We start from the raw sequence: 21626 nt of genomic DNA on the forward strand, positions 1-21626 counted from the left end.
CCTAATCAAGAAAACCAACCATTTTATTATAATAAAGACTCGAAACGAACTAACTCGACTAAATTAAACGACTCAGATGGGACATTTTCATGACCCATCAATGTCTAAGATGAGACTCAGTGGGAGTCGAATGTGAAATTTCTCACTTTCACATTAAACCTTAAAGCCGAATAATTGAGTGTCAGATCGTACATTGTGTATGTAGATCGAGTGGCTCAGGTTAGACACTTGTGTAGTATCTAGACTTAATATTCGCATAACATAGAAGAGTGACATGCCCATCTAAGTGGGAGCTATGTTATGGCATACATATCATACTGTATGTGCTTTATGACGACCAATAGGGAGTAACAAAAGAATCCCTACTGTGTCACTGTGTGAAACCTATATTGGACGATGCCCGTTGACTTAGAACTATGTTTTGAAGTTAAGGTTTGATGATGCTACTTTAACATGTTTCCAAAGGGTTACGAAGTGTCGATCCAACGACACATGTTAGGAAAGTAGTCAAGCTAAGATGGATTAACATGAGTGTCTAAGGGAGAATGATTCCTATATCACCACCATGACCTGGCCAGGGGTTATACTGTGTGTATAACTAAATGAAACAATATTGCGTATAGGGACTGTGTATGCAATCGGTGATGGTCGGATAATTCGGGGTATCAAAAAGCATGAAAGTGTTATGTTAGTTAGATGGTTGCTTAACGTAACATTGCTTGTTACTTTGTGGTCGCACGCCTTATTTCCTGTATGAAATATGTGATACGTTCTTGTATAGATTGAATGAGTACGGTCTGTATGACCATGAATGAGTACGGTCTTTGTGATCGAGTTAATGTGTATGGCCTGTGTGGCCGAGTGGGAGTTATTAATCATGTTGTAACGGTCACATTCATGGGAATGAAACCGTTTTTGTAACGGCCACATTCATGGGAATGAAACGGTCGTAATTAACTCGCTATTTAGTATAGCGGTTACAATGGATTAATTGTTGGCTATTAATCTTTGTGATTAATTGTAGCTATGAGAAACTATATAAATAGGTCTCATTTGTGTTCTTGAAAGATACACAAAAACTACACTAATAATCTCATTCAACATACTCTAGTATTACATGGTCTAACCATCGATAGACAAGGATTTAAGGGGTGGATATTCCGATTGCTCTAGTAGTGATTCGGACACATACATTGTAGCAAGTCGGCGACGATCGTGGGCAGATTAGCGGCAATTGGACGATCAACCGCTTCCGCACAAAGGTATGAATTAACCTATTATGACCAACAAAATTAAAGTTAATAACTTTATAACTATTATGAGGTATTCGTAATGTATATGTACACCACTAAGCAACATAATATATGTATAATTAAGCTAACACCTGAAATGATTTTCTCTCATTAGCTGTTATTATATTTTAATAATAACGACCTTCTTTGTTAACTTGACTAAACGTAGTGAAATTCGATTAAATTCTTGATGTTCTTAATTTTTTTGGGTGAATAATGTCAGTTATAAGTTGAAATACGAAACCTCTTAAATTAGTGACCATTTTATCGGGTAGCCAAGTGAGATGTATCTGCACAATGTATCTCCAAAACATAAAGTTATCTACTTTGTTATGTAAAAAAATGAACTAATTAAGTACAAAGAAGAAATCGGTGTCCCAAAAGATAAAGTTAGCTCCAAAAACATGATTAGAGAGACACAATTTGGGTCCGAAAGAGATTACTCGACCTAAATTGCCTCATTACCCAACTCAATTAGTCATCCAAAATATCATGATATTTTTATGTTTCAATTTATCATCTTGATATTCAAGCTATTAATTTGCCAACTCAAAAATATCAAGGAATTCTCCTATGATTACTAGAGATGGTTGGATTAATCGGAACCTGGCATACCCAAAGTGTCTCATCTTTAGATCTAACGGTTGGATTTTGGACTCCTTAATATGAAGATGTGGAATAATTTTTGAGTAATATATTCTCTTTCTTATGTCTGGAAAAGAAACTTTTTAGGCTGAATGTTGATGGTTTATTTGAGTTCTTTCTCACTGTAGCAAATTAGCAAATTTTGGAATTATATGATTTGGTTGATGGTTATATATATAAACTGTTCTTTCAACATAGTCAACAAATAACAAAAAAAACTATTCTTTCAACAACAAAAAAACACTATTGGTTTTTAGCTTCTCGTCAATTATTCTTACACCTCGAAAACACTAATTATCAAAATCTTCGAAAACTTAGATCTTCCTACACAAAATATGTCTTCAACTTGTTTAGTCATCATACCTTCTGTAAATTTTGTGTCATTGCTTCATAGCGTAAGATGTAGCAAACTCAAATCACTATTTGCAGGTAAATATCATCTACATATAAGACTAAAAATGTATACTTGCTCCCACTAACATTAAACTTTAATACCATTAGTCGGATGCAAGTTTTAGTTTATTCATAGATTTCTTGAGCTTGGAAACTCAGTAGTGTTAGAATTGAAACAATCTTTCTTTTGATGTTCAACCCTTTAGGAGAAGAAACATTCATGAATGCCATGATACTTTATTGGCTTAGTTGTTTCCTTCTTCACAGTTGACATGGTTATGTTTCATGGTACTTCCTTTAGTATGAGAAAAAAATGGGCACTTTCAAGTTTCTCACGTTTTATTCTCTCTTCCTTTTGAACACTCATGGTCAGAAGTTCATTGATGACCAATTTTCTTTATGTGTGTTGTAAGAGATTTTGAAAACCCCTATTTCTTTGGAAGAGATTTAAGAACCAAATAAACCAAGAATTCATTGGACTTTATAACACTCCTTCAGTTGTTTTGTTTGTTAAAGTTTTATCACGGATATGAATTTAGGACTCTCTGTTATCTCGATTTCTTTCGACTTCCGTCTTTTTTTAATGTCTGGTTGATTCCCCTCTATGATGGAATATATGCTGGAGAGAAAAAAAGGTTGCCTGAAGGCAGTACCGATGGTGGAGGAAACAAGACGAACATAAAGATAAAGAGTTAAAGACTGATGCTCAGTTAGAGCTTGTAGAGACATAAATGCAGGTTAATTAGTTTAGATTTTCAAGATCTTTGTTTTTGTTGAATAATTAGTGGATACACGTCCATCCAAAGCTGTATGTCAAGAGCTTTTGGTGAAGTTAAGGCTTAACGATCAGAAACTATAGTCAGGGGAGTCATTCAGAGAGGATGTGCCAATTCTTGGGATGGAGTTTAATAAGTTGTTGTCTAATGCTCTTCGAACCCCAATAGTTGGTATGTATGGTTGTTTGTTGTCTTATCGGTTATATGCAGGGGCGGAGGTACATGAAGACCAACCCAGGCTATAGCCTGGGTCGGTCTTCGTAAATTTCTCAAGAGGGTAGGGGTAATTTAGGAATTTAGCTTGGTGTAAATTTTTTTTTTTGTTTCTGACGGGAAAGAGAAAGGAACTTCCCCCAAATCGACAGGAAGGAGGAGCCGAGAGTTCTAGGGTTTATGACTTACGAGTGATCGAGTTCAACTTTAATATACACTTTCTCTCTCAACTCTCAAGGATTTCTAGTGAGTTCTAGTTCTAGAGTTCATGAGTTCTTCTTTAATCTCCACTTTCTCTCTCAAGGATTTCTGGTGATGGTTTTTCTTCAATCAAAGACAGCAAGGAGTCGATCTTCTGACCTTCTGAGCAACTAGGGTTTTATAATTTTATCTTGAATCTTAACTTAATCTCTCAAGGATTAGGTTAGTAACTTGAACTTATTACAATTTTGCTTATATTTTTGATATTTCTAAAATCTGAATGTTCTGTGTTCTTAGTTCTTACTCATGGAGGTTATTTACTATTTAGTTCATTAGTTGTGAAATTGATGAAAATCATTGTCCATAGTCCATTGATTTAACTTATTAGGGTTTTAAGATTTAATTTTAATTGTGAAATCTAAAATTGATTTCAATTTCATCATAGGATTTGAGATTTCACGCTAGAATTGAAAAATTGGAATTACCTATCTAAGATGTCAATAGATTTTAGAAACATCAGATTCACAACCAATGAACTTAATAACCTATCTAAGATTTAAATAGGTTTTAGATTTAATTGTCCATTGTCTTGATATAGATTTAACTTTGACTTATTCAGTTATTTGGGTTTAAGATTTAATTGTCCATTTTCCATTGATTAATTGATTCATATTTAGATTATTTGATTTTTGATTGACATTAGTTGATGTATGATTCATGTTTAGTGGAAATTTGACTGATATTGATTTATGTTTAGGATAAAATGTCAGAAGCTCCTAATTGCCGAGGCAAAGAAATACAATAGATTCTTTTTTTAAACCAAAAGAGGGAAAGAAAACAAAAACTGACGTATCTTCTGCATCTAATGTTGGTGAACAACCTCCTCCAAATTCTTTAAGAACCGACGAAGAAAGAGTTAAAGATGAAGGAGCGTGTACGCAACAAGTTGAACCTCCACAAGAGTTTGATTCGACTTCTTTTGAACGAGATCCGGGATTACGTCTGCAAATATGGCAACATCCTATTAATAGACAAGATGAGATTCGGCGTGCATATCTCAATGCCGGACCTTATCAACCAATCCTTCAAGAATATCCACAAACTAAATGGGGAAAGCAATTCCGTAGGTTCCGGGCTTCTTGGTTTACTCTATTTAATTGGCTAGAGTATTCCCCTGCAAAAGACGCAGCCTTTTGTCTTCCATGTTTCATTTTTGAAACAAATCCACCAAACCGTACGTCATTCACGGTTCAGGGTTTTAAAGCATGGAAAAGAGTTAATGATGGGAGCAGGTGTGCATTCTTAACACATATGGGAGACCATAATTCCTTACATATGTCGGCAATAAGAGCTTGTAGAGATTTGGAGAACACACCTCGTCACATCGACAAGTTGATTAATGTGCAAACTACAGATATGGTAAGGAAAAATCGATTGAGACTCAAGATAACAATTGATAGTGTACGGTATTTAGCTTATCAAGCATGTGCCTTTAGAGGTCACGATGAATCTACAAGTTCCATTAATCGTGGCAATTTCATTAAATTGATACAACTTTTAGCTTCTCTAAACGTTAACATTGATGAAGTTGTTTTAGAAAATGCTCCTGGAAATGCAAAATACACATCTTCAATGATTCAAAAAGAGATATTATCTATTCTTGCCAACAGAGTGAGGAAGAAGATTCGCGAAGAGGTTGGGAATTCAAAATTTTGTATTCTTGTTGATAAAGCACAAGATGAATCCTTCAAGGAGCAGATGGCTATTATTTTGCGATACGTTGGTGATGATGGTTTAGTTAGAGAACGTTTTTTTGATGTTTTACATGTGAAGAACACTACCGCATTAAATCTGAAGCATACTATATTAGATGTCTTTTCTCGTCATAACCTCCAAACTGAAAACATGCGAGGTCAAGGGTATGACCGGGCAAGCAATATGCGAGGAGCTTTTAACGGATTACAAGCATTATTCCTAAGAAATTGTGCATACGCATATTGTGTGCATTGCTTTGCCCACAGACTACAATTAGCATTGGTTGTGGCATCTAAAGAAGTAAGCGATATTTACCAATTTTTTTCAATGTTAAAAGCAATTGTTAATTTTTTTTGTGCTTCTCCCTTACGACAAGATGAATTAAGATCTTCTCAACTAAACGAGATTGCAAAAATGTTAGATACTGGTGATCTTGATACAAGTACAGGGGTCAACCAAATTGGAACCTTGCAACGACCAGCAACTACTCGGTGGGGTTCTCATTTAGCTTCAATTAACATCTTGATTAAAATGTTTGGTGCAACGTGCACAGTTTTAAAAGAAATCATGGAGACCACGTCAAATATCCTTTTGCGTGGAGAATCTAAGGGTCTTTACATATCAATGACATCATTTGAATTTGTTTTCATATTGCACTTGATGAGTAGAATTATGGGAATCACTGATATGCTTTTTCAAGCCCTTCAATGTAAATCTCAAGATATTGTTAATGCTATGAATCTAGTTACAACTACAAAGTCACTTCTTCAAAACTTGAGAGATGATGGATGGGATACTTTCATCGAAAATGTGGAATTATTTTGCAAGAAGCATTACATTACAGTACCTGATATGAACGCTCGTTATCTAATAGGCACGTCACGTTCTTGTCAACAACGTGACACTATTACGATGGGAAATCATTATCATGTGGATTTATTCAACGCTGCAATAGATTTTTAGTTAACGGAGTTGCGTAGAAGGTTCACAGAGAGTACGATGGAGCTTCTTATTCTTAGTTCAACTTTGGATCCGAGAGATGAATATAAGGCATTTAAGATTGACCATGTTTGCACTTTAGCAGAAAAGTTTGATCCATTAGATTTCAGTGCTCAAGAGAGATTGTTTTTAGATGTCAATTGCAACATTATGAACTTGACGTTCTTCAGCATCCGGAGTTTAAGAATTTGTCTACTATTTCAGAGCTATGCAAACGTTTGGTCGAAACAAGAAAATCAGAGTGTTATAGTTTAATTTACAGAATGATCTGTTTAGTACTAACTTTGCCTGTTTCTACAGCGACTACTGAGCGGGCATTTTCAGCAATGAAACTTGTCAAAACTAACCTTCGCTCCAAGATGGATGATGATTTTCTTAGAGATTGTATGATGTTACACATTGAGAGAGAACTTGCTGAAGAAATTGATGATGATTCGATAATAGATGAATTATATTCTTTGAAAGATCGTAGGGCTCAACTCAAGTGACAAGATTATATATCTCAAGTGGTGTTCTTTTGATGGTCGGATAATATTTCATCTTGGTGGTTTTTTGTGTCTTTTGGTAGTCTTATGTTTCCACCTTTCTTTTGTACGTATTTTGTCATACTTCATGAGATATATAGCAAATCTTTTAAATGGGTACACATTTTGCAAGTAAATGTTAAAGTTATATATATTTTTTTTTTTTGATGAAATGTTAAAGTTTTATATTAGTATATGAATCTTTTAATGAATCAGTTCATTTCTAGTCTCAAGTTTTTTCATGAAATATTATATTTTGTCAGGTACCAGATTGGAATATTGCTAAGTCATTTCGTAGCTACGGGAAGGGAAAAACAATCATTTTCGCGATTAGGTTTGGCTAAATTTTAACTATTGTGAACTATTTAATTTTCTTTTTCAAAAAATTTACATAAATATGAGATGCTCGTTATTGTTGTCACTAGAAATTGCCTTTAAATAACACATTTACATGTATATTAGGTATAAACCTACTTATAGTGACTTTTTTTTTTGTTGAAACATTCTCATAGATTAAACCAAACAGTTATTACAGTATTTCGAAACTAACATATAAGGTACATTTTTCCAAGTTCTATTAGTGTTCTTCTTTCTTGACCATTTTGCCAGAACGTCCGCGCTTGAGTTTCCCTCTCTCTGGATGTAGTGGAATTTCACCTCTTCAAATTCTTTCAGTCTATCTTGGATTTTCTGCACATGTATAAGAGATTGCCAGTGTATAGAGTGTTTTCTATTGTGGAGATGTTTTATGAGGTTGACATTATCGTTTTCCACTATAATATTTTTATGATTATTCTCTGCGGCCCATTCGAGGCCAAATAAAATTGCTTGGGCTTCGCCTTCTTCACTATTTCTAGCTCTAGTGATTCTAACCTGTGCTTCGATAAATTTAGAATCTGCATTGTGAACAATCAGACTAATTCCCACATTTGAATTAAGATTGGTATAAGATGCATCAACATTCAACTTGATAAAGTTTTGGGTTGGCGGTTGCCAATTCGCATGTGATCTATGTTTACAACTTTTGAGGTTAGTATTGCATTTAGGGAAATTTTCGACCATTTTGATAATATACTTGATATCAGTAATCTCATGTTGGAAGCAGTGGTCACATCTCACTTTCCAAATAACCCATAAAATGGTAGAGAAGTGAATATTGTTGTTAGTATAACTACGATTAATATTGTCTTCCCACGAGCATATCCAGTCAGAAACAGAAGAGATATTCTCCGAGATGATGTTATAATAGAACCAAATATTCTTAGCTAAAGTACAATGTAGTAAAGCATGTTCAATGGATTCAGTTAGATTGCAATTCGGGCAATTGGTATTATTGCCTATATATTTACCTATTCTTTCTCGCACTGGGAGAGCTTTGGAGCAGATTTTCCAGATAAATAACTTGATTCGCGGGATAGCCGATAAAGACCAGATGAAATTCCAGTTAAGGTTGTTGTTATTGTGATTACTATTGTTGACACTGAGGTGCTGATACATCGAAGCTACCGTGAATTTACCCGAATCAGTAAGTTTCCATATAGGCCGGTCCCTACCTCGACTATTAATCGGAATAGATCTGATCAGATTCTGGATGTTATCGTCAAAGTTGTCTCTTAACGCTTCATTATTCCAACTATCGTTGATGATAAGTTGAGCAACATTAACAAGATTGGACCTATTATTGTTCTTGATGGACCCGTTGATTCCAGGGATCCAGTTGTCATTCCAGATATTAATATTAGTCCCTGATTGAACTTCCCACGTGGTAAGGTCGTCAATTCTTTCAAGGTGTTTACGGATCGTTTTCCAAATCCAAGAATGATGAGCTTTAGTTGGGCCCGGGATGTTGGAAAGCGGGTAGTATTTCGATTTCAGCATTTTAACCCATATTGCTTCTGGATTAGATCGAAGGCGCCAAGCCATCTTAGAGAGAAGAGCCGTATTATCTAAATCCGGTAAATGAAGACCAAGACCACCCAATTTCCTTGGGGTGCAAATAGTATCCCAAGCTTTAGTACATATACCATTAGACTTACCCCACCAGAATTTCCGTTGGACGGCCTTGATGCTTTTACATATACCTTTAGGTATAGCAAAGCACTGCATCTGATATCGGGGTACGGCCGCAGCTATGGACGAAATAACCACAGTACGACCTGCTTGTGAGAGAAAAGAGTGGTTCCATTTATTGAGCTTCTTCTGAATCTGGTCGAGTAACTCTTTGAAAACCTTGGTTTTGTGAGCCCCGATGAATAATTGGGCTCCAAGATATTTCTCGGAAGTAGAGGCATATTTAACTTTAAGGGTCTTCATAATAAGCCTCTTGAACTTGGGATGAGAATTCTTTGAGTAAAAAATATTGGACTTAGCATAGTTGATCATCTGACCCGAGGTCTCACTGAAATCTTGGAGTATCTTTTTGAGGATGTGGATATTATCAATGTTATTTTTCCCAAAAATGATGCAGTCATCAGCAAAAAGAAGATGGGAGATCTCAAAGTTATTATGCGTGGCCTTGAAACCTTCAAATCTTTCCGGACTATCATTTCTCATCAGCTTGCGACTGAGACCCTCCATGGCCAGAGTGAAAAGAAACGGGGATAATGGATCTCCCTGTCTTATACCTCTTGAGGGGTAAAAGACTGGACCTGGGCGCCCATTTATAAGGACTGACATCGACGCATTTGTGATGCACGCCCGAATCATCCGGATCCAGTGCTCATGATATCCAAGATTTCGCATTATGTCCGTGAGGTATTTCCATTCTATTCTGTCGAAAGCTTTGGACATATCCAATTTAAGTCCAAAAGAGCCCGAAGGTCCGTTCATCTTTTTAAAGGAGTGGATTATCTCTTGTCCCATAATAATGTTATCTGTTATCTGTCTCCCAGGAACGTAAGCTTTGGACATATCCAATATAAGATACTACTTATAGTGACTTTTAGTTAAACATTTGGCTATCGTAAAATTAAAGCTTAGCCCTGGCCAAGTTGAAATCCTGGCTCCGCCCCTGGTTATATGATTCCTTAGTCATAAATTTTGAATTCCGTCAAATCACTGGCTTGTTTGTATGATGCAAGAAATTGCTTTCCCCATTTAGTTTGTGGATATTCTTGAAGGATTGGTTGATAAGGTCCGGCATTGAGATATGCACGCCGAATCTCATCTTGTCTATTAATAGGATGTTGCCATATTTGCAGACGTAATCCCAGATCTCGTTCAAAAGAAGTCGAATCAAACTCTTGTGGAGGTTCAACTTGTCGCGTACACGCTCCTTCATCTTCAACTCTTTCTTCGTCGGTTCTTAAAGAATTTGGAGGAGGTTGTTCACCAACATTAGATGCAGAAGATACGTCAGTTTTTGTTTTCTTTCCCTCTTTTGGTTTAAAAAAAGAATCTATTGTATTTCTTTGCCTCGGCAATTAGGAGCTTCTGACATTTTATCCTAAACATAAATCAATATCAGTCAAATTTCCACTAAACATGAATCATACATCAACTAATGTCAATCAAATATCTAAATATGAATCAATTAATCAATGGAAAATGGACAATTAAATCTTAAACCCAAATAACTGAATAAGTCAAAGTTAAATCTATATCAAGACAATGGACAATTAAATTTAAAACCTATTTAAATCTTAGAAAGGTTATTAAGTTCATTGGTTGTGAATCTGATGTTTCTAAAATCTATTGACATCTTAGATAGGTAATTCCAATTTTTCAATTCTAGCGTGAAATCTCAAATCCTATAATGAAATTGAAATCAATTTTAGATTTCACAATTAAAATTAAATCTTAAAACCCTAATAAGTTAAATCAATGGACTATGGACAATGATTTTCATCAATTTCACAACTAATGAACTAAATAGTAAATAACCTCCATGAGTAAGAACTAAGAACACAGAACATTCAGATTTTAGAAATATCAAAAATATAAGCAAAATTGTAATAAGTTCAAGTTACTAACCTAATCCTTGAGAGATTAAGTTAAGATTCAAGATAAAATTATAAAACCCTAGTTGCTCAGAAAGTCAGAAGATCGACTCCTTGCTGTCTTTGATTGAAGAAAAACCATCACCAGAAATCCTTGAGAGAGAAAGTGGAGATTAAAGAAGAACTCATGAACTCTAGAACTAGAACTCACTAGAAATCCTTGAGAGTTGAGAGAGAAAGTGTATATTAAAGTTGAACTCGATCACTCGTAAGTCATAAACCCTAGAACTCTCGGCTCCTCCTTCCTGTCGATTTGGAGGAAGTTCCTTTCTCTTTCCCGTCAGAAACAAAAAAAAAATTTACACCAAGCTAAATTCCTAAATTACCCCTACCCTCTTGAGAAATTTATGAAGACCGACCCAGGCTATAGCCTGGGTTGGTCTTCATGTACCTCCGCCCCTGATATTTACTTACGGTTATTTCATAACTTTCTCAGATATCTCCTAATTTTCTCCCATTATTCTCTCCTCATGTACGGTTGTTTTTGTTCCTAAATTAACTAACTACTTCCTACATTAAATATCTCACGGTCACTCGGTCAGCTCTTAACCACCCAAAAAATATCTAATGAAACTAACTCACTCACTTCCCACGTATCTTTCTCTCCTCCCACCAACTACTCAAAATTCAAAAATATTTTCTATGTCACGTATATATAAAACAATTAACTGCCTACTTTGTTTAGATTTTACACGCCATTTCTTATCATTTGTTATTTCTCTACTTTTTTTCTTCATTGTTTAATGGTTTTTGTTCTAACTTTCTTCTTTGTTCTTATAATTATTATTTTTATTTCAGGTTTAAATCAATTTAGATCAACATTCACATATATATATCAGTGGTGACTCATAGTTCCTGAATACATTAGAGAGTGGTAAAGTCTGGATCTTCCGAGTTTTATGATTTCAGGTTGATTTTGTGTTTTAATGATATAATTTTTCGTTGTTCTGTCTTTCTTTTCATTTATTTGTTTTGATTTGCATTTATTTGTCGTGGAGAATTGTAGTTTCTTGATTTTTTTTCTTTTCAATTTGACCTTTCTTTTTACTGATTTTCTATTAGTTTTAATCTTCAAGATTTATAGTATCGTTTTCGTTTGGATTCGTAATTAATGTTTACTATTTTTTGTTTTACAGGAGAATGACAATCAATTGGCAATCAACTAAGAAGAGAAAAAGAAAAAAGGAAGAAATTTCCCATCAACTTTATTATAATTAATTTTTTCTTACTTCCTTTTTTCTCATGTAGAGTGTAAATGGAAAATTTCCCATTAACTTTTGGTTCTATTTCATTCACTATTCAATTTTTTTAATATTAAACAATTGTATCCGCAAAACAAAAGGAAGAAATTTATATATAGAGTATTCATGCATTTTGTTTCTTACTTTGCAATTCATTTTAGCTTCTCTTACTTTCTCTTTGTTGTAATATTCATAATGTTTGATTGTTGTAATCATTCGAATATAAATATTTTCATTTTTCTATAACTCAATAAACTTATTAATATCCAATTTCTACGTAACATCACAGTGAATAGTGCATCTAATAGTTTTATTTTTTAGTATCCGAACTAATTTTTTTTATTAAATTAATAATAATTTTTTTCATAATCCTAATGAGCCTGTTATATATATATATGATAGAATGTGTTTTGTGTTTTATCATATTTCACTCATCCAAATGTGATATATGATTTTATGGGTTAGCTCAAAATGTACAAATCATTCTTATGTGTAACCCGATGTAGGATCCGGTCGAAGTTAGCCGCGATTCGACGATAATAGTTGGTTTCTAGCTAAACATTACGATCCGTAAATCAACCGGACTTGATGATTTTCTTCACCAATTGTCCTATCCGACAAATTGCTCGCACGACATTATTGGTCGAAGGATATCTCCTTCAATGGCATCTCCTTGCAAAGGATGTTCCGTCACTTCAAACCTCGATTGGGTCAGCAGGGGCATGATTCAACATTCTAGTGTCATTGATATGCTCAAGCCCATAATTTTTGGACGTGTGGTTTTTAGATGTTTCTCCTACTCCAGTGGTAGCCACACCCAACTGTCAGGTCGACTCAAAATAAGAACGAAGATTGCAGTGGCGGTCGGTGATTGGAGGTTGTGGTGGTAGAGAGCCAGGTGAGGGTGAAGATTAGGAGTTAAAGTGTAATCAGTTTTGTTTTTGGACGAAGTCAAATTTTATTGACCAAGTCTTTATTCTCGGGAAATATTTTGGATTTCGGTCCTCATCCGTTTAAAATTTGCGCTATGTCATAAATACTTTAGGTCGATGTTACGGGAAAATAAAAAAGTTTTCTGGGTACAAACTTTTGGGTGGAAACAAAAAAATGTAAGACTTTTGTTCCTCCAAACACCACCACAACTCTAATATTTTCAGCTTCTTCCCTTTAATTCCTCTCCCACAACCACCATCAACTCCAACGACCTTGACCTCTCCTTCTCTCCCTCTTCCCGCCCCCCTCTTCTCTCCCTCCCTCTCTTCTTCCCTTACCTATGTTTCGGCGAAGGAGAGAGTCCCTTCGTCTCCTTCGCCGAAACCTTTGCGAAGCTCGACTGGATCTAGAGTCTAAGCAAAACTCGTCTGGACTATACTACAGTTGCATACGACATTTGTCTAATTTTCGAGAAGAAGAATTCCGACAAAGAGGCCTCCCCTTTGCTAGAACTTAGAGAAAGAAGAAAGAGAAAAGAGAGGGAGAAAAGAAAGAGAGAAGAGAGGAGAGAGGGAGAGGGAAAATAAGGAGTGAGAGGAAATCACGGCCGACCTTGGGCCCAAAGCAGGTAAAGCGTTGCTTTGGGCCCCCACATTTTAAGGGCCCCAAATTTTCATTCTGAAGAGAAAAAAGTTGGACTCAAGTTAAGTTGGACTCAAATTTTTTATAACTGATTTTAAATGCCACCAATGAACATTGTTAAAAGAACGGGCCACATATTCCCTGTTTTCACATTAATTTTTGTGGGGCCATAACAACACAAAAGCTAAATAACACATGATTGCTCGTCATTAAACTAATTGGTATGTTATAGGTCTAAAGATACAGTATGTTATAAATTTAAGGCAGATTTTATAGGCAATGCCCAAATTTGTTAAAGGCAAGCTTGCTAAAGGCAATCTCTAAAACTGTAAAAAATAATGTATTGGTAAGAGGCAATACCTCATATAATGTTTGACCTAACGAAACTTGACGTTGTTAGGTTTTCGCCGACCTCAGAATCAGCGGTCAGGGACCTTTATAAATAAAAAAATATTTCTTCTTTCTTTTCTTCTCTTGTTTTTATTTTTCTCTTTGTTGGGATTGTCTCTGTTTAGATGATGAGAGATAGACTATTGAAGAGTTTGAGTAGAAAGAAGATGATGAAAGGCTAAATGAGAGAGAGGGTTTCAATATGGTGATTGATTCCAATGAAAGGAGTTCAATTTCAACAGAAATTCATTCAAAAGTGGGGATGAAACATGCTGGCAAGATGAACTATTACCGATGTGTTCGAACTATTACTGGTTTCACTCTTGACCGACAGAAGAAGAAGAAAAAAAAATTACCGGTCAGAGTTGTCGGCTGTACTCCGGCCGTCAACGTTTAGCCGACCGAAAATAAAAAGATGAGGTGGGTGATAACACCCTCAAATTTGGACATTGCATCTAACCATTGTTGGTCGACTTGTTTGACCAAGTTTTAGGAAAAAACCACATTGCCTTTACTGCCTATAAAATCTCCATAAATTTAATTTGTAGATTAATTATTATTCAGTTTATCATGTGGTAAGATTTTTCTTAATCTCTCTCTAATTTAGCTATAGATAATCTCAATACAAAACTAAACAAGAGTTAATCTAAACAAAAGTCACACCACAACTATTATTGTCTTTTTTTAAATATGGTGGGGGTTATCTAGTATATTATACTCATTTTGTTATCAATAGAGATAAGTGATAGGGCGTTGCTCGTATATTTAACTTCGAAAAATTAAAGTCCGATAGTGAGTTAAGAGATTTATGTGTTTTTTTGAAATTTTCTGTAGTATAATATGTTATATGATATAGATGGACTTGACTTATATTCTAAGAACGCAAATTAATGTCAACAGTTGGTAGCCCAAGGGTTCCAAGGTGTATCAATGGCAAATGTAACGACTAACGTTGATCGTCGTCGACTTCCAACAAAAAAAAACAAAAAAAAAAGAAAGCAAATTATTGAAATGCCTTATAGCGAGAAAGATAAAAAACCGACGGAAGTGTCAAACTTTTTGAAATATATGGAAGGATTTACTCAAATGCATTGATTGCTTACAAATTTTTGTTAGCTATAGATGTTATTGTCGCATATGCAGAAACAAGTTTCTCTATGTTGAAGTTGATTAAATCTTATGATCGCTCTACTATGCCACAAGAAAGTTCAATAATTCAGATATGTTGTTAATAGAGGAAGAATTTACTAAAAATTTTGATTTCAACAATCATCAGTGTTTTGCAAAAAAAAAGTTAAGTAGGAAAACATTCAAGCGATTGTAATTATTGGTACCATTTTGTTGTATATATAAAGAAAATATTTATGGTACTTATATTCTTTCTAGAATAAATACGATTTTTGATTTGCACATAGTATAGGGCCCACATTTTCTGAATTCGCTTCAGGCCACTAAAAACTCAGGACCAACCCTGGAGGAAATGGACTCCGTCGAGTTTCGCCGATCGATAGTTTTACCGACGACATAAAAAGGAGGGTGTGTTTGAGGGAATAATTTTAGTTTTCCATCCTTTGATTTTATTCCCCAAAAATTTTCTTATTTCCCTAAAACATCTGTCGTACTTAAATAAGTCAAACCTTAGGTAATGGTCTTCAATCTAATTGAATTTTGAATTGACTTGAGTTTGATTTCGATAGATTTTTTTTCATTCATTAAACGTTTGAATTGACTTGATATAAAAAAACATTTGAATTGACTCATGACAAACTTTATTACAAAATTCGGCTAAAGGTCCTCTGAATTCAACTCCAATGTTCTCAGTTGAAATTAGTAGACTTGAAATCTTAAATTTTACTATAAAATCTGGCCCATAGTCCATTCGATTCAATATTCCTATGTTCAGGACTTCTAATCAGTGGATTTCAGTTAAAATTTGTAACAAAATTCACCACGAGCCTATGGATTTGAGTTGTATTTAGTAGTGGTGGTAGGGTTCAACCACCAGATCTTTTGCTCTACATAGTAGAGAACTCAGGATTTGAGTTGAAAGACCATTCTTTTTTCTTAGTAAGATAACTGAAGGCCAGACCATTCTTTAACATATGCTTATATTAATCAAGTTCACAAAAAAAAAAAAAAAAAAGTCTTGTGCAACAAAAAAAATGTTGGGTGATGTCTATTTCCTAAATTTTACCATTTTAGACCTACCAACAAAAAGAGCAACGAAAAGGTGTCCTAGGTAAATTCCTAAACTATCAAGGGTCATTTTCGTTAGGTACCCACAAAGAAAGGCCAAACTGAGATTTTCATGCGAAATTTTAGCACAGTCTGTCCCACGATCACAAGAGAATCACGACGAACCAAACATGTCATAAGGAGTATAAAAACAAATCCAGTCAGAGTCAGACGGCACAAACACAACAGAAGTCCCAGTTCAAAAATTCCAGTCAGACGGCACCACCACCACCAACCACTTTCCACTGTCACAATAAAAGTCCAAACCTAGATACAGACTGAGAAACTAGAGAGAGAGAGAGAGAGACAATGGAATCAAACTGAGAATCTCTCTCACCACCAAAAATCCCTTTTTCTCGCCTATTCTTCTTCTTCCCTCAATTTCAAACTATCTCTAATGGCGTCGATCTCAAGTCTTTACTCTTCTTCTTCATCAACCTTCAAACCTGATCATATAATCTTAAATAAAATTTCGACTGTAACTTCAATTTCGTCGTCATTGCGGTGGCGTCGAAACGATCAACTGTTTTTTTCAAAGATCATAGGTCAAAATCAGAATCTAAGGCGTATTCAATCTATTGCTAGAGAAGTTCCAGCGACGAGTTTGTCAAATAATGAGATTGTTCATGACGAAGAGAAAAAGGGATTGGAGTTGGAGAAGGATTCATCTGTTTTATGGCGTAGGTATGTTGATTGGTTGTACCAACATAAAGAATTAGGGTTATTTATTGATGTTAGTCGGATTGGATTTACTGATGAATTTGTTGAGAAAATGGAACCAAAATTTCAAGCTGCGTTTAAAGATATGAAAGAACTTGAGAAAGGAGCTATTTCTAATCCTGATGAAGGAAGGATGGTTGGTCATTATTGGCTTCGTAATCCTTCCCTTTCGCCTAATTCTCATCTTCGATTACAGATTGAAAACACTCTTGATTCTATTTGCAAGTTTGCTGATGATATAATTACTGGAAAGGTCAGACCTTTTTTATTTTTGTTTCTTATTATTGAACTTTTGGTAGTACTATTATTATTCACATCCTTTCTGTAGAAATTAGGTAAGCATTATTGATAATCTCTAACTCCCAAGCCTTAGCATTTTATCGATATTGTCCCCGCTTTTGACACCCACACCTCTTTGACACCGAGGCCGAACAAGTACTAGGTTTTGTTCTTGGCGAGGCTCTACAAAGTACAAACCCACTCAAAAGGCCTTGACATGCTCTCCCACGCGATGTGGGACTATCACAATCCCCTACGGTGGGAGATAGGACAACTCGGATACCATCTATGACGCCCCAATGCTAATCCCTGTGAACCTTTTTGACACCAAGGCCCAAGCCCAATAGTATGAAGTTTTGTTCTCGACGAAGGCTTCATAAACCCAACCAAGAAGCCTCACCACTTACTAAGCTAGAGCATGCACTTCTAATCCAGACTTTGGACGCTCTCGCAAGTGATGTGGGACTATCATGATTTTCTTCGTTCATGCATTATTTTGATTATTCCCTAATTGATTTTGTTTGACAAGCAGATTAAGCCTCCATCATCTCAAGCTGGTCGCTTCACACAAATACTTTCTGTGGGGATTGGAGGTTCAGCTCTGGGACCCCAATTTGTTTCAGAGGCATTGGCTCCTGATAATCCTCCGTTGAAGGTGTGTTTTCCTACTTGTTACTTCATTTCATTTTCTTTTTACTTGTGGGGGTTGTTGGAGTTATATACGCGGTTGCATGAAAAGATAAAGCTCCCTTACGCATTGTTATAATGTGAAGTTAGTAGTTTATTGTATGGTAGATAGTTATCCATCTTGCACGGATATATTTTTCTGGTATCATGCGAGTAAACATGTTCTTAGATTTTCTTGATCAGCAGACTTACTTTTCTTTTCTCCTTGTTAATGGTGGCAGATAAGATTCATTGATAATACGGATCCAGCTGGAATTGATCATCAAATTGCTCAGCTGGGGGATGAATTGGCTTCTACGCTTGTTATAGTGATTTCAAAGGTATTTGACAAGCTTTGCCCCTTCCTCCACAACTCGTACTTTCAACCGTTAGAATCACCTTTTACATACATAGCTCATGTAAGCTCATATGCTTCATTTTGAGCAGAGTGGAGGTACCCCTGAAACTAGAAATGGCTTGTTGGAAGTACAAAAGGCATTTCGCGAAGCTGGCCTAGACTTCTCAAAACAGGTTCTCATCTCAGGTTCTTATTTCTGCTTTTTGTTTTTTCTCCTAACAATATATAGAAAATTATATGGGTGGTAATTATGAGTAGGGTAACCAGCAGATGAGATGATATGTAAAGATTTTATGGCAAGTTCATCACATTGAGAACATGAAAGACTTGCTTGTTTGTCCTTACAATAATTTCACGGATCTGACTACCTCTTAATTTCTTATTAATTTGATCAATTACATTTCTATAGTTGTCTGTCTCGTCCATTTTCCTGAAGACTACCATTTCATGTGCTTGTTTGTACCAGATACCAGTATCTGTATATATTGCATTGTTTAGTCAACACTAACTATTTGGTGAGGTAGAAGAAATATTTGCTTTTGGAGAAGTTAAGGCTTAAACATTTAGCTTTTATTAATTGAAGTAATATTATAGTGGAATACTAAGTGGTGGTCTTGTAGTTTAATATCCAGCTTGATTCAAGTGTCCCCTTTGACGTAGAAAGAAAAACATTTTGTTCAGTACATTTCGAAACAACAAGCAAGTCCTTGACTAGTCGTTCTGTTACTTGCATGGAAATCTTGTTCTACTTCTTGCTCCAATCGTGTGTGAAAGCTTACTAATTGATTTTGATCAGTTGCTGTACAACTGTAGTTTCAATTATTAATGATAACCCTTGTACTTGTGTAGGGAATTGCTATTACACAAGAAAATTCCTTGTTAGATAATACAGCAAGAATTGAGGGGTGGATAGCAAGATTTCCGATGTTCGATTGGGTCGGGGGTAGGACATCTGAAATGTCTGCCGTTGGTCTACTTCCAGCAGCACTACAGGTATATTTTCTTCCATATATCTGCTGCAACTGCTACATGTCTTTTTTTTTTGGCTTATTTCTATTAATACTTCACTTCAGGGTATTGACATCAGAGAAATGCTTGCTGGTGCGTCACTAATGGACGAGGCAAACAGGACTACCGTGGTAAGATCCGCTAACGTTATTTTATCCTGAATAGACCACTGGTTGGAAACTGGTCCGTGCTGTGAAATCTAGTGCTTGTACCTCTTTTGTTCTTTGCCTTACATAAAGTCGAGTCATCCTCAATTTTGTGTCCCTTGTTGGCAATTCAGGTAAAGAATAATCCTGCAGCTTTACTGGCATTATGTTGGTATTGGGCTTCTGGTGGAGTTGGTTCCAAGGTTTGTATATTTACCACTATTTTCGTGTTCTGTTCCGTTTCAGACTTCTGTTGCAGAGAATTCATTTTGAAATGATAAAATTTCTTTTGTCATAGGATATGGTTGTACTTCCATACAAGGATAGTTTGTTACTTTTTAGTAGGTATTTGCAGCAGTTGGTCATGGAATCACTTGGAAAGGAGTTTGATCTTGATGGTAATCGGGTATGGATATGACCAAGTTATCTGTAGGATTTTTTTGTTGTCATATAAAGACTAGTATTGCCTTCTGTTTTTCGGAATTTATATTTATATGATTATAGTCCTTGCAAGAAATTTACTCCGTCAGTATAAAAAATTCAGTCTGATACACTTAATATTTTGTCATTAAGTTCTAGTCCAATTCTGTTACAGGTGAATCAAGGTCTTACAGTCTATGGAAATAAAGGGAGCACAGATCAGCATGCGTGAGTCTTCATTTTACCCATTCGTTATGTATATATATCTATATACATCTTCTACATGTTTGATAAATGCTAACATTGACCATGTCGTTTTCCAGCTATATTCAACAACTAAGGGATGGGGTACATAACTTTTTTGTGACCTTCATCGAAGTCTTGCGTGACAGACCTCCTGGTCATGATTGGGAGCTTGAACCCGGTGTAACATGTGGTGACTACCTTTTTGGAATGCTACAGGTTTTTTTTCTAATAGTCATGGAGCTACTCGATCCACTCATACTTTTCTTGTTTAATTGTCCAGTTGCTAAAATTATATCCTTAGCTCGTCATTGTTTTGCATAAGATGAATATGTGATTGGTTATACAGGGAACAAGGTCGGCTCTTTATTCAAATGATCGAGAATCAATTACTGTCACAGTTCAAGAAGTGACTCCCAGATCGGTTGGGGCACTAATTGCGCTTTATGAGCGAGCAGTTGGCATTTATGCCTCTCTTGTCAACATCAATGCTTACCATCAACCTGGTAAGTTGCTCCATTTTAATAATGAACACGGATGAAGACATAGGAGGTTAAACTCTGAGTTGTCTGTTACTAGATTCTGTGTCTAATCCAAGCACTTCGTTAATGAACAACCATGTCTTTATTCTTATTTCCATTTTCTACACAAATTTAGGTGTGGAGGCTGGGAAAAAAGCTGCAGGAGAAGTATTAGCTCTTCAGAAAAGGGTTTTAGCCGTATTAAACGAGGCCAGGTATATCTTTACTATGGTTAAAACGTCGCATCTAAAATATATAGAAAGATGTTTTTTTGCTTCACCGTACTCAATTTTGTTAACAAGCATGAAACCTGATGGACTCGGGTCTCATTCTATGTTTTGTTCAGCTGCAAGGAGCCTGTTGAACCTTTGACACTTGACGAAATAGCTGATCGTTGTCATGCCCCTGAACAGGTAGATATCTTATTCCTCTTCTAATAAAGTAACTTGGAAGTTGGAAATGTGGAATTTTCAATTCCTCGTCTAAAAAACAACTAGGGAAACCTAGAATCCATAAAAATCACTTCGGATAATAAATAAGAAAACTGTCTTCACTAACCTGGAAAGCTGAAGATTTCACTGAAACCCCGTAAAGGTCTCTTCTGCTCTTCATATTTCTGGGTATTATATAGAGAGCTCATTTCTTCATTTTACTTTTCACAGATCGAAATGATCTACAAGATTATAGCACACATGGAAGCAAATGAGAGAGCAATAATAGTGGACGGAAGTTGTGGTTCACCTCGGAGCATAAAAGTCGTACTTGGGGAGTGTAACGTGGACGAGAGTTCTGCTTAAAATTCACCATCTTTCAGTAATTTATTTCTCTTTATTTGATGATTTGACTGAGTTTGAGTTATAGGAAAACAGCAACTGTCAATGGTTGTTTTAGGCTTGAAGACTGTACAACAAGAAAGAAAACTGGAATCACTCCCAATATTTCAGCCCATGTTTTTCATTTGTGAAATAAAAACGAGGCAAGTTTCGAATGCCATTTTCCACTGATTGTTAATTGAACGTTACTCAAAC

The 21626-nt window shown here is 35.6% G+C and overlaps 2 protein-coding genes across 2 annotated transcripts; one reads left to right on the forward strand and one right to left on the reverse strand.

The window, feature by feature from the left end:
* Positions 1 to 7311: 7311 nt before the first annotated feature.
* On the reverse strand, positions 7312 to 9627 carry LOC147565755 (uncharacterized). The gene has a single exon (XM_086652533.1). The coding sequence runs from the start codon at positions 9625 to 9627 to the stop codon at positions 7312 to 7314; it is 2316 nt and encodes a 771-aa protein (XP_086508659.1).
* Positions 9628 to 16301: 6674 nt separating this feature from the next.
* On the forward strand, positions 16302 to 21598 carry LOC147565756 (glucose-6-phosphate isomerase 1, chloroplastic-like). The gene is made up of 14 exons (XM_086652250.1): positions 16302 to 17210; positions 17769 to 17891; positions 18145 to 18243; positions 18350 to 18433; positions 19110 to 19253; positions 19334 to 19399; positions 19549 to 19617; positions 19713 to 19820; positions 20010 to 20062; positions 20158 to 20296; positions 20427 to 20583; positions 20735 to 20813; positions 20945 to 21011; positions 21261 to 21598. The coding sequence occupies exons 1-14, from the start codon at positions 16635 to 16637 to the stop codon at positions 21393 to 21395; spliced, it is 1899 nt and encodes a 632-aa protein (XP_086508376.1). The 5' UTR covers positions 16302 to 16634; the 3' UTR covers positions 21396 to 21598.
* The last annotated feature ends 28 nt before the right edge of the window (positions 21599 to 21626 follow it).

Source organism: Eschscholzia californica, unplaced genomic scaffold (genome assembly GCF_041429995.1).
Source record: "Eschscholzia californica isolate CP2 unplaced genomic scaffold, dmEscCali1.0.p SCAF_1, whole genome shotgun sequence".
NCBI classification, from domain to species: Eukaryota; Viridiplantae; Streptophyta; class Magnoliopsida; order Ranunculales; family Papaveraceae; genus Eschscholzia; species Eschscholzia californica.

What these genes read in the sequence shown, in the direction of transcription:
- LOC147565755 (XM_086652533.1), bottom strand. Translation starts at nt 9,627, where the DNA reads ATGAACGGACCTTCGGGCTCTTTTGGACTTAAATTGGATATGTCCAAA.
- LOC147565756 (XM_086652250.1), top strand. Translation starts at nt 16,635, where the DNA reads ATGGCGTCGATCTCAAGTCTTTACTCTTCTTCTTCATCAACCTTCAAA. An exon ending in TACTTCCAGCAGCACTACAG is followed by an intron (nt 19,254 to 19,333) that starts GTATATTTTCTT and finishes ACTTCACTTCAG; the next exon opens with GGTATTGACATCAGAGAAAT. An exon ending in AGGCAAACAGGACTACCGTG is followed by an intron (nt 19,400 to 19,548) that starts GTAAGATCCGCT and finishes TTGGCAATTCAG; the next exon opens with GTAAAGAATAATCCTGCAGC.